The sequence below is a fragment of the Vipera ursinii genome (genome assembly GCF_947247035.1).
Source record: "Vipera ursinii genome assembly, chromosome: 3".
In the NCBI taxonomy this organism is placed as follows: Eukaryota; Metazoa; Chordata; class Lepidosauria; order Squamata; family Viperidae; genus Vipera; species Vipera ursinii.
The window spans coordinates 57356932-57370939 of NC_139516.1; the positions used below are offsets into that span (position 1 = coordinate 57356932).

The following is a 14008-nucleotide window of genomic DNA, read 5'->3' on the forward strand; positions in this document are numbered from 1 at the left end:
AAAAAAAGCACGTAGCTTTAGAAGCACAATGAAATCATAATATTTCTATTCATCTATACTTCCAGAGAAGAATTGGGTTGGTGGTTAATATCAGTTATGCATTTAATAGATTAAAAGTGGAACGAAAGCTACTGTATTTTTGCTGTTTTCAGAATCGGGGAGCTACTGTGCAATCCAAGAAAACACCATCAGAAGAGGAGTTTGAAACTATTAAATTGATCAGTAATGGGGCATACGGGTAAGACTAATAAGTTACACTAGCATTTGTTTTTTAAAACGGGTTTTAATTTTTTAAAAAAATAGCTTAATGATGTGCGAATGCAAATATTAGCTTGTTAATATTTTTAAATGGCTGCAGAAGAGATTGTATATGCCATTTGTTTTGTAAATTGTAGGAATAAAACTGTAGGCTTTTTTCCAACTTTAAAATGCTTCCATCCCTTGAAATTTGTGATACCTCTGCAGTAGAATAAGGCTGGTTCCTGTAGTGGTTCTGCTGAAACCTTGGAGCAGGATAACAGGATGAGAAAATTAGTGTGCCCACCCTCCTCCACACTGCTGCTTTAGAGAGAAACAAACCATTATTGGGAAGTGCCACATTAATTTTGCTCAATTATTACAAAAAAGGGTGGAAATGAGCCCTATCCTTCTAAGGCAGGGGTCAGCAACCTGAAACAGTGAAAGAGCCACTCAGAACTGATTCCCTCACAAAAGGAAAAACTGGGAGCCGCAAAAAATGTGTGCGCATGTGCGTACTTGCGCGCATGCGCAGAACAGGGTTTGACTGAAGAGTGGAGCCAAGGCGAGAAATGCACCTACCCTGCATATTTGAATTGATTGGTTGAACTTTTTTAGTACCACCTCTTTTTTTTTTGGACTACACGTAGCAGAAGACTGGGAGCCACAGGAGACGGCTGAAAGAGCCGCATGCAGCTCCAGAGCCGCGCGTTGCAGACCTGTGTTCTAGGGTCACACTTTCCTGTGTGAGCTTCTTGTATTCAGCAACAGTACTTTTAGTAATAAAACCATTATCATAAATGCAAGTTTCAACACCAATTTAATCCTCACAGTGCAGGATGGAGAGTTTATCCCTCTATTATTTCTCCCATATTTTGTAATGATTGAGCAGGGCTAAAGATTTAGATTCCTCTCTCTCCTTTACACCCAAGTGGAAGTTACAATGTTGCATATACTGTACCTGTAACAGCATTCAACTTGGTGCCAGCTGAGATGACCTGGTGCTGACCCCCTCCAAGCAGAAATCATTTTACACAGTTAACATGAGAACTGACAGAACTATAGCAGCAAAGACCTTTTCATTCCCATGTACACATACCAGTGTTCACTGAGTGTGATGTAAGAAGTGCCTATTCCAGGTCTCGGGTCCCAAATATCCAAGAGGAAGCGGAGATAAATGTTGAGGTTGCTGCTGGCCACAGTCCCAACTGCAGGGAAGGTATAATTTGCCTGCTGAAGGTGGCATATTAGGAATCAGAGCAAACAGAATTCGGCATCCTGCACCAGATTGAATTGCTTGTCACTCAAACACATTATCTGTATGATAGCATACGTCAGGGGTTCCCAACCCCTGGTCCATGAACCAGTACCGGGCCGCAGCATGCCAGCAACTGGGCCGCACAAACAAGCAAAGCCCCATCCGTGAGATGCAGGCAGCACACAAAACCACGCACCCTCCGGTCTGCGGAAAAACCTCTCTCCATAGAACCAGTCTCTGGTGCCCAAAAGGTTGGGTATTTCTGGCATATGTCATGCCTGACGCTTTTGGACCATTCTATCCTCCTGGCTAGTCCTCATCACTAGTCAACATCTTACTAGAAGCAGGCTGATTCTAATCAACTATTATGTTTTCTCCCAAAGGGCGCCACAGGGAGGAGGGGGATTTAAATATGTTACAGTATTATCATGTAGATCCCACCCTTTTGGGTAGCTGTGTCATGACAAAATGTCAACTTGTGGCAACTGCCACTTCCTCTGCAGATAAGTCCCTTGAATATCATGGCTGTAGGGTGTCCTCTTTGGTCATAGTTGGAGGTCTGCTGTCGGTTCTGGGCAGTGGTGGGATTCAAATATGTGAACAACCAAAGTCCATTCTGGGCCTGGGCAACAAAAAATTAGCCAGCGGCTCTGCCGAAGTGGTGCGAACCAGCTGAATCCCACCACTGGATCTGGGTCACCAGAGCCACCATGCAGTGTGCATTCAGAGCGCTCAAATTCAGGAGGCAACAGTAGCTCTTCCTTCTTCTGACCTTTATTTGTATTCCTATGTTCCCGACAAGAGAAATGGCTGGCTGCCAGAAATGCCAACACCAACTTCACTTCTGCTGGGGAAATGCTGCTGAGTCACCATGAGGCCATTTGTGCTAAAATCAGCCTTGCCTTGCCTTTCACAACCTTGGTTTAGTTAGTGAAGTTTTTATAAGTAAGCAATATGGTTTGGATAGTGTAAGGAGTGGACCCTAAACTGGAGATGGGTGGGAAGAGAAGCCCTGTGGGCAAACCTCTTATTAAAGTATAAAAAGAAAGGGCCTTCTTGATTGTACCATGCTCACATTCTTTGCAGGTTGCAAGGCACTCAGTACCAATCCATGGTCACAGACCTCACTGGAGGAATTCCCTCAATAAACCAACTCTCTTGATTTGGGGGAAGGGGTGTATTTAAACTCAAAAACTGGTTGAATTTCTCTTTTTCTTTTTTTACATCTGCTTAAAGCTCTTATCAGTACAATATCTTAGGACAAAATAAAACTACAAATGAAAAAATAGAAATGGAATTGGGAATCTGGAGGCTGCCTCTGAGGCAGCAGGCAACTAAATACTCGCACAACGGTTATCCCCCGATCAAGCAGATGCACCAATCCATCAATGAGTCCAATTGTCAAGCTGCGTTTTTTTTCTTCGTAACTCACTTGCCAATCTCTAATTAGTTAGCTTCAAAATGACTCTCTCCAGTTGCTGCTTCAATTCCTGCTATTTCTCCACAAAGTTTCCACCACATGTTGAGCCTAAGTCAGCAGCAGCAGGACCATATCTAGAAAATGTTTTGACTCAGGCTGACATCATCCCAAATTAAATGTTCTGTCCACAGAATTGTTTATATGCAGAGTGTTTTGCAAATCCCTAATAAAAATGGATGGGCTTCAGATTTGAAGCAGAAAAGATTATTTGGAAGGGATCTGACTTAACACATTTGATGCACCTGCCAGTTAAAGGAGGCACTGATAGGTGCTGTAGATGCACAGAACCTTTTCTCTTTTGGATTAAATGGCTGCACATCTCTACCTGAAAATCTCTTTCAAAGAAAGGAAAGCAGCCACTTTTTCCCCAGAGGAATGCTTAGTCAAACAAAAGGATATATAAAAATCTTGATACACGGGGAATTGATAAAAATAAAAAAGAACATTTGACTATAGAAGTTATATTTGAAGTAAAAGTTATCTATGAATGAAACAGATTCAGTATTTCAAATTTTGTAATGCTAACCTGGTAAATAGTTTTATTTCTAAGAGTCTTTTATTCTTTCTTGGTTTCTATTTTCACTCATGATTACTTGAATCGCACATAAAATTCTATCTTTTACAATTAAAATTGAAGAGCCTGGAGAACAAAAGCAAATTACTTGGTGCTAGTTAATCCTGTCCATTTTGTGAGTTCTTACTTAGCTTTATGAATTGATCAGTCAGGTGAAACTTCAGATGTATTCTTTCTAATCCCTTATAAAGCATATTGTTCATGTGTTATCATAGTGCAGTGTTCTTGGTGCGCCACAGGAATACACGTCAACGTTTTGCAGTGAAGAAGATTAATAAGCAGAACCTTATTTTAAGGAACCAAATTCAGCAAGCTTTTGTGGAGAGGGATATCCTAACTTTTGCAGAAAATCCTTTTGTGGTCAGCATGTTTTGCTCCTTTGAAACCAAGCGGCATCTTTGCATGGTCATGGAGTATGTGGAAGGTATCCAGAATTTATCCAGACATTATAGTAAATGTATTAATCAAAATGGTTTTCATTAGGAAGAGAGATTAAATATGACAGTTCATTTAGGTGCTAGGATACTTTCATTATTTTCTCAATCTAGGGTTTGTTTCATATCTTTCAAAATAGAATGACTATATTGTGCAATAAAACTTGCTCTGTTCTACCATATTTCAGCAATATATATCTGTATATTTGTCCATCACTTTATTCTGAATGAAAGAGATATTGCCAACAGAGAATTTACCAACAGCAGCCAAAGCAGTACAGCTGGATCTAGAAGGAAACAGGCAGCAAATACTTCCCACTGATTTTTCCTAATTCATCACCACCAAATTATATTCCTATCTGCCTCACATTTCCCTGCTCTTCCTCCATATCAATATCTGTTTAGCGTTGTTTGGAAGAGTAGACAGAAATATCCTATTTTTTGCTCCTTTTTATATTAATGTAACATTCCTCAGTTATGAGCGCCCTTTGAGAATGAATTTATTATTCCAAAGATAATGCATTGGACTAAAATTTTGGACAAACTTTTGGTCCAATAAAATAACATTTAAAATTCCTGGTCTAGTTTTAGTTTTTCTTTTGATTGGACACAGATAAGGATATACTGTACATAACATCTTATACTGTCAGCTTTGTATAATCTGATAATGAACATAGAAATTACGTTTTTATTGTGATATAGGAGGGGATTGTGCAACTCTTTTGAAGAACATTGGAGCATTGCCTGTAGAAATGGCAAGAATGTATTTTGCAGAAACGGTACTGGCACTAGAATACCTTCACAATTATGGAATTGTCCACCGTGATCTAAAACCTGACAAGTATGCTTTTAACTTCTTGTGTTTGTACTTACAGTTGCACCTGTTCATTCTAAAAATATCTATAGCAACAACTTGTACTATTTTTTCTCCTCTGGAAGGGCAACTTTTCATTTTAATATTTATTCTTGAATTGCTTCTTGACAAATATCAGATTGTGATTATTTGTCATCTCAATAAAATTTATAGGATAACTATTCTTTCATCAATCATGTCCTAAATTTAAAGGGAGGCATTTCAACAATAGGAAGGATTTGATTGTCCTTCTACAAGGACACTGCATTTAATACCCAGTAAAATTGCAAGGTGAACAAGCCTATAATTTTTATCATTTTATACACACGTACTTGGTTCAAACTTTTAATGTGTGAGACTGTAAAGCAAAGGATAAAGATAGAATTTAAATTAGATACATCTAGTAAGAATTCAAACTTTCTGGAAGAAAGCAATGAAAAATCGTTCTGTAACACTGGCAAGAAATTTACCTACATGCAATCATCAGAAATCAATTCAAGGGCATTTTACAACAAAAGCTCATTGATTTATTTTTTAAAAAGCATTACTAAGTTTGGGTCCAATTCAGTGTCTTTATGTAAAATTACTCAATTTTTTAAAATTAGACCCTGATTTTTTTCCCCTTTAAAGTGTTATATGGTTGGAGGTGTAGCTGAATGGGAATATTTTGTGCTTTGTAGTCACTCTTACCTAAATTGTTGCCATTGTCCAATGAGAGCTTTCTAAGCTTAATTCCCATAGGAGGCAGGTAGCATAGATGACTTCATAATAACTAGCATGCAAAATGCATAGAGATCTACATTTCAAATCTTACTGAATGTTTACTGCATTGAAATAATCATTTAAGGTTTTCGGTATATTCTTATGTAAGACATTTTCTACAGTAATGAGATATTAAAGTTACAGGTAGTTCTCGACTTATAACCATTCATTTAGTGGTTTTCAACAGCAACCCCCCCCCAAAAGACCTTATGACTGGTTTTCACGCTTATGATCATTGCAGCATCCCCATGGTCATGTGATTGAAATTCAGGCACTTGGGGACTGGCATGTATTTGTGATAGTTGCACTGTCATATGATCACCATTTATAACCTTCCCAGCAGGCTTCCGACAAGCAGAGTCAGTGGGGGAAGCCAGATTCACTTAACAACTGCATGATTCACTTGACAGTTTCACTGATTCCCTTCCCAGCTCTAGCAAAAAGGTTGTAAAATGGGGCAAACCTCACCTAAAAACTGCTTTGTTTAGCAACAGAAATTTTGGGCTCAGTTGTGGTCATACGCTGAGGACTGCCTCTGTAATATTCGTTAGAATGTGTTGATACAGTAAATAATAGCAGGGTACCGTGGCATGATTAAATGTTCATAAATGGCATTATAATACTAATCTGTATTTCCCTTTTTCAGTCTGCTCATAACCTCAATGGGTCACGTCAAATTGACTGATTTTGGCCTCTCCAAAATTGGCTTAATGAGTTTGACAACTAATCTGTATGAAGGTCATATTGAGAAAGATGCCAGAGAATTCTTGGATAAGCAAGTAAGCCAAAATTACAGTTTTGAAATTACTGTGCGTATCTGCATATATTAATTTTTAAAAACTGCCTGAAGCAAATATGTTCAACATAGGTTTTATACCTTGACCCAGAAACACAGCACAGTAAAATCGAAATTTTAACTCCTTTAAGAATAGCAATGAAAAATTCTGTTCAGTTTGGACAGATTTAAATTAAATCAAATCTCAAATGTTTTTGTGCAGGTATTTAATTAAAAATATTTACTTTTTTTGTAATGAATAATGAATCTGTTTCACATTGTTTAAACATGGTTTACATATAATTTTATTCTTTGAGTTTCTTCATTAGGGATTTTCTACATCCTGTGAACATTTTTTTATTTTCTTTTCAGGTATGTGGGACTCCAGAATACATTGCGCCTGAAGTAATATTGCGACAAGGTTATGGGAAGCCTGTGGACTGGTGGGCCATGGGAATAATCTTGTATGAATTTCTAGTTGGTTGTGTTCCTTTTTTTGGAGACACCACAGAAGAGTTATTTGGGCAAGTTATCAGTGGTAGGTATCCAACTTTTATAAGTACTAAAGGTCTTCTTGAAATTGATAAATGGCTTAAAAATCATTTAATTAAACAAGAACAATATTAGCAATTTAGTATCATTATTTAGTTAGCTTATCTGATTTTGGAAAAAGGCTATAGCCTCCTTCAGGCCAAGGTACGGTAATTTCTCCTGCAATACATAAAATAAACATTAGGAAGCAAATGCCATACATCAATTCAATTGTTACAAGAAAAGCAAGAGATGCATAAATTTCATTTGGAAATTATACGTTTTGCTTCTGTTCTTCATTTGTCAACTATCTAACTTGAAATTTGCAGAGTCATCCATGAAATTAAAGAAGTAGAGCCAAATACACTCGGAACTTAGCCAACAATATGATTTGACTAATTCACCCATGTTGACAGTAATAAAACAGAATATGGGTACTTTGGGAATGTAGCAAAGACCTGCCTCATTGATGTAGCCAACCAAATATATAAGTATTGTATGTTTTTAAATGGCACAAATAACAGTTTCACTGTATTCCCAACTTTTTACTAGTTTCTGCTATTGACTTATAGATTATATTTTATGGTTTTTGAATTCTTCCCAAGTTTAGCAACATTTGGAAGGGAGAAGCAGGAAACCCCTGTACTGTGAGTGGAACTACATTCAGAGAGAGTAGGATTCAAGATGCTAAATGTTATAGAAGAAATTAGAATAATTTTAATATATACGCAGTGTGGCTGGTAAACATTTAAATTCATTTACTTCCATATATATTGGCATATAATTTAATATTTAAATGTGTTTGATACTACAGCCTTAAATATGTTATTTTGGATGATAGAACCTCCATAGATAGAGATTATATTCATATCTATCTATGGAGATTCTCAGTCATCCAGGTCATGGTTGTCCCAAAGATACTTTTTCAAGAGACAACTGGACTTTCTTGTTTTTCTTTGAAGACATTTCACTTCTCATCCAAGAAGCTTCTTCAGCTTTGATTGGATGGTGGGGAATGGAAGGATTTATATTCTTTGCAGACAGCTGGTCATTGTATTCTTTTAGAGAGTCGTTGAGGCCACTTGGAGGTTTATCTGTGTGCTCAAGATCATCTGAGTGGTGCAAATGGGTGTGGAGCCTTCTTGGAACTGCTGAAAGGACTGTGTTGTAGACTGGAGATAAATGATGTTGTATCCTTCCTCCTCTATTGATAAGAGGGCTGTTCAGTTTTGACACAGATAGGCCCCTCTTTCAAACCCCTCTTTCAAACCAGCAGTCCTCTCTGTCAAAATCTGGATTTGCTGTCTTCAAAAGAGTGGCCTTTGTCTTTTAAATGCAGATAGACTGCCGAATCTTGTCCTGATGGTTTGTTCTACATTGTGCCATGCGTTTATGAAGTGGTTGTTTTGTTTCCTCAATGTGCAGATCTGCACATGCCTCACTGCATTGTACCGCATATACCACGTTGCTTAGTTTGTGTCTGAGTGTTTCATCTTTGGGGTAGAGAAGCTTCTGACTTACTGTATTCTTCGGTTTAATGTGTGCACATATGTGGGGCTTATGTGTTGGCTGAAGATCCTCCTGAGCTATATACCATTAAGATATATACAATCATATTACAAAAAATTAGTAACCCAGTTGATAGCTAAATATCCATATCACCTGCAGTATATTCAGTAGCACTGTGCCTACTGTACTTCAGAAATGATTCAGAAGTGCTTCAGACCTCCTCCGAGGGCAGTGTATTTAGCTATTGATTAAAGCACTCGAATATCTTTTTTCGGATTTCCATATGAGCCTGAAAAATGCTACTACTGCTTTATGGAATTTCAGATTTAAACTTAACACAATTCTTAAAAGTAGTAATGAAAAGCAGTTTGGTGTAGTGATCACATCACCAGTCTAGAAACTTGGAAACCATGAGTCTTAGGCACAAAGACAGCTGAATGATCTTGCATTAGTTCCTCCCTTCCCCTCCACCTGCCCTCTCCCTCCCTCTCCCTCTTTTTCCCCTCTCCCCCCCTCCCGCACCAAAGGGGGGAGGTTCCCCTTATGTCCAGGCAGTCACCAAGTCAACATTGACTTGAAGGCACAAAATAAAATAAAGCCGCAGTGCTTTTTCCCCCTTTTTTGTCCCAGGGAGAGGATCTAAACCAGCGGTGTCAAACTGCCGCCCTGTGGGCCGGATGCGTCAAGCCAAAACCACGCCCACCACATTGCTGGCAATGGAAAAAAAGTTGCAATACGTTGCGACACTTCACATGACGTTGCGAGTTTGACACCCCTGATCTAAACTGTTTTTTTCAGGCATGCCCTTTCCAAGTATTGACTGTCTTTGAACCAACTATTTAAACTATATGTCTATATATGCAATATATTTAATATTATAGAATGCATTTAATCCAGCAGTGGTTGAAAGAATAGACAATTATATTATCTGTACCTGGAGAATGCCTTTCATAATATGAGTTTAATTTGCTTCTGCATATCATCTGGTACACCTCTCATCAAGAGATTCTCCTGACATTGAAGGCAGAGTTGTCAGTAGGACAGGAGATGAGAGCAGTAATGGGCTGTTGCAGTATAAGCTCTGCTCTTTTTTTATACGTGTCATGACATTTTGCAAACATATGAAAGGGATGAAAGGACAACCTGGCTTTCATCATTTTGACCCAATGATCAGATCCCTCGGACACTTTTAAATGAAGATTGCTGCTGCTGCTGGTGGTGGTGGGGCTTATATCTGAGGGAGGAGAAGTTGAGAGGCATGAGACATGAAAATACTATTCTATGCATAGAATCCTGTGCAGAGTGTAATTCTGTCAATCTGATTTCTGCAGATGAAATTGTCTGGCCAGAAGGAGATGAAGCTTTACCACTAGATGCCCAGGACTTGATTGGTAAACTCCTACGACAAAACCCTTTGGAAAGACTGGGAACAGGTGCTTCACATTTATAAAAATGATTTTAGAATGACATGTACATTTTTATTTTTTCATCCTTACTAATATTAGGTTAGATGCTATTTTGGATATCCATATATGGCACTTCTATGCCATTTTGTCCATTTAGAGCAGGAGTGTCAAACTGCTGGCCTGCAGGCCGGATACATCATAGCGAAACTGCGCCCTCCCCATTGCCGGCAATGGCAAAAAAAGTTGTGATACTTTGCTACACGTCATGTGATATTCTGAGTTTAACACCCCTGATTTAGAGTAAAATAGCCAAAAAAGTGTAAATTAGTTCCATAATACAAAAATATAATTGTATATGTAATCTTAGTGCTTGTTGCTTGCAGTTTTCTAACTTAGTACAGTTATTGTATTGGTGGGTCTTGTAATAAAGTTTATTTTGTTTTAGTAGAGATTAATATTGGCCAATATTTAAACATTCCTTTAAAAAATGCATCTGCTGACAAATAACTAGACAGGGTCCAGTATTTCTATCCAGTGTTCCACTTACTTCCATCAGCAACAGTATTAAAATATTTTGCATTCTGCTTTGATAGTTGGTCAGAATTTATGAGATTGAACATAGATTCTTATTCCTCATAATAAAAAAGTATAAAAAACTAACTTACAATTTAAAAATGCATATAAAGGTAAAGGTTTCTCCGCACATGTGTGCTAGTCGTTTCCAACTCTAGGGGCTGGTGCTCATCTCCGTTTCAGAGCTGAAGAGCCAGCGCTTGTCCAAGGACGTCTCCGTGGTCATTTGGCCGGCATGACTAGATGCCAAAGGCACACGGAACGCTGTTACCTTCCCACCGTAGTGGTCCCTATTTTTCTACTTGCATTTTTACGTGCTTTCGAACTGCTAGGTTGGCAGAAGCTGGGATGAGTAAAAGGCGCTCACTCTGTTACACGGCACTCGGGATTCGACCCGCCAAACTGCCAACCATCTGATGGACAAGCTCAGTGTCCTAACCCACTGAGCCACCGCGTCCCTTGTGTGCAATCCCCTTATTCAGACGTATTTGAATTTATGTTATTACAACATCACCAATTTATCTCTTGTCATTATTTTGGAGAAGAAAGTGAGTGTAACATGTCTCTACTGAGTTCTGATTTTTGTTCAGATTTTAGATGAACTATACTTGCTACTATATTAAGAACTCCTCATAATTGTTGTCATTACAGGTAGTGCTTTTGAAGTAAAACAACACAGTTTCTTCAAAGACTTAGATTGGAATGGATTACTACGGCAAAAAGCAGAATTTATTCCACAATTAGAGTCAGAAGATGATACTAGTTATTTTGACAGTAAGGAAAAATGATCAGAGATTATAATTATTTTAGCATTGTGCTTATGTTTTCATACATATAAGAAAGCCTATTTTTGAAAATGGACCTAAAACAGATTTGAATTTCACAGTGTCCATTTAGCCATATATAATTCTAATTGTTCCTTTAGATATCCCATGTTAAAAGATTAATTGTGTCTTGGAACTAAATGTCAATATGGGGCTAATTTTTTTAAGTAGAGAACTTGCTCTGTGCAGATAGATTTTCTACATATGCTTGAATCCTGTGCAAAGAAGATGATATATTCTCTTTTTCTTTCTCTTTCCCTCTTTCTCGTTCTCTCTCCCACTCCCACCCTTCAATATTGTTTTCTATAAGAGATGGGCGGCTAGGTTTAAGTCAAGCATGGACAACTTACAGTCCAGATTTTGCTAAAGAACATTTCCTACTGGCTGTAGTCAATATCGATAGTGTTGAAGGATGATAAAACTTGCAGTCCAGTATACAGCCTCCATTTAGAGGGCTCTATACATTGTTCTCCTTTTCCTTAGCTAATGCAAATTTAGAAAACAATTTACAGGTAGTCCTTGATATGCAACAGTTAGTGACCGTTCAAAGTTACAATGGCACTGAAAAAAGTGACTTATGATCATTTTTCATACTTAACAACCATTGCAGAATCCTCGTGATCATGTGATCAAAATTCAGTTGCTTGGCAATTGGTTCATATTTAGGACTGTTGCAATGTCCCAGGGTCATGTGATCAACTTTTTTTGACCTGACAAGCAAAGTCAATGGGGAAGCCAGAATCACTTAAGAACCGGGACACTAACTTAAAAACAACTGCAGTGATTGACTTATCAACTGTGACAAGAAAAGTATAAAAGGGGCAAAATTCACATAACAAATGTCTCATTTAGCAACATAAATTTTGGGCTCAATTGTGCTCGTAAATTGAGGACTGTCTATATTCTGTTTGGCTTGATTTGCTTTATTCAGCAGATCATACTGAGTTAAACAATCCCATGAAGCTTTTATAGCTAATCAGGTAGTCTTTGGTTAATAATGACTTGTTCAGCAACTGTTAAAAAGTTACGACAGCACTGAACGAGTGGTACTTACAACTAGTCCTTGAAGTTCTGGCATTACGTGATCTGAAGTTATGTGATCACGATCGGGGTGCTTTGTAATTGGCTTGCACTTAACAAGGTTTGCAGCATCCTGTGGTTGCACGATCACCATTTGAAACCTTCCCTGTCAGCTTCCCACAAGCACGTTAAGGGGGAAGCTGGCAGGGAAAGTTTCAAGTAATTCCTGTAACTTGCTCCCACACCTGCTGCTTTTTCTCCTGAGGATCTTGTACTTCTCCCCAGGATCTTGTACTCTGTAGTGTGTGCCTGCTTGCACCCACTGCTCATGCCTGTGTGCCTGTGCATCCTCCCACTCTCCATAGCAGCCACACCCTGGCATGATCATGCCATACTACGGCAGCCACCTATGCACCTTCCTGCACTACATTTGCTTCTAAGTACCGAAAATACTAATACGGTAGTCTTTCTCCTTGTGCAAATACTTGAGCTCAAATCTGTTTTCTTGTTTGCAGCTCGTACTGAGCGATATCAACACTTAGATTCTGAGGAGGAGGAAGACACAAATGATGATGATCATATGAAAATTAGACAGTTTTCCTCATGTTCACCTAGATTTAGCAAGGTATGAGGTGTTCCTGAATAAATGGTTTTTTGAAAATTCTGATGAAAACAGTTTGAAAAACTCTCTATAGCACGCTGGAAGGTCAACTTTTCAAAAGTAGGTCACCAATATGTACAGTAGTGGGCTCTTTATGGAAAGGACTTGTGTCAAAAGCTAGTTTGATATATACCACAGTTCTCAAACTGTTCCCAAACAATTGTGTTCTGGAGCACTACATCAAATTCAGAGCGAGTGGGAGGACTCACTGTGGCCAGGTGGGTGTGACCGAGTAGGCGTGGCCATCTGACTGCCACCAGGTGGGCGTGGGTGAGTGGGCATGACTGGATCGACCCGAAGGATTAGATGCAGCCCATTTGAGGCGGATGACTGGGTGGATGACTTGGGGAGGGTAAGTGGGTGAGGCCAAGTGGAGGAAATCACATTGCTGTGGCTGGCTAGGGGGTGCTGGGTAGGCATGGCCAAGTAGGCGCAGAACAAGTCATCACGGGCAACTGGAGGTGGAGCCAACATGGCACCCCACCAAAACAAAAATCACCCGGGGATGTGCTGGGGATGTGCTGGCAAACAGGAAGCAGGGAAGCAGAAAAATTTGACAGGCAAATTTCCCTTTAGAGAAATGCTCCTTTTTTCTTGCTGCTTCCTGAGCAGAGATTGAATCTATCTCTGGCAGGGAAGGGAGGGGCTGTTTCCCCCCTCAATTTTGGTGAAACGGAGCATTTTTGCTCTGCTATCCCTAGCAGGGAATGGAGGGGCTGAATTCCCCCCCACATACACAATTTGGTGAAACGGAGCATTTTTTTCTTGCTGCTTTCTGAGCAGAGATTTCTCTCTATGTTTGGGGGGCTGGTTCACTACATGCAGCATGTGAGGATGATCAGCGCTGGATGTGACTTCTACATTTCTTTAGAGTTATAAATCCAGATATCTCACTGAAGCAAGAAAGGGATTCATCATTCTCTATTTAGTCAAATCCACAGAAATGGGGAAGGGGAGGGTGGAAATGGAGAAAAAGGAGATAAACAAAAGGAGGGGGGAATAACAGAGCCAAAATGCTCCGTTTCACCAAATTGCGTGGGGGGGGGATCCAACTCCTCCCTCCCCTGCCAGAGATAGCAATCTCTGCTCAGGAAGCAGCAAGAAAAAAGGA

At 39.2% G+C, this 14008-nt stretch overlaps 1 protein-coding gene across 3 annotated transcripts in view; it reads left to right on the forward strand.

Moving 5' to 3' along the window:
- Positions 1 to 14008, forward strand: part of MAST2 (microtubule associated serine/threonine kinase 2) — a 149818-nt gene that overhangs the window by 119599 nt on the left and 16211 nt on the right. For all 3 annotated transcript variants that reach the window (XM_083358445.1, XM_083358447.1, XM_083358446.1), the window contains exons 15-22: positions 153 to 238; positions 3765 to 3973; positions 4686 to 4824; positions 6245 to 6377; positions 6746 to 6911; positions 9745 to 9846; positions 11044 to 11166; positions 12752 to 12861. In XM_083358445.1, the coding sequence (XP_083214571.1) occupies positions 153 to 238; positions 3765 to 3973; positions 4686 to 4824; positions 6245 to 6377; positions 6746 to 6911; positions 9745 to 9846; positions 11044 to 11166; positions 12752 to 12861 (1068 nt within the window). The remainder of the gene's footprint in view (positions 1 to 152; positions 239 to 3764; positions 3974 to 4685; positions 4825 to 6244; positions 6378 to 6745; positions 6912 to 9744; positions 9847 to 11043; positions 11167 to 12751; positions 12862 to 14008) is intronic.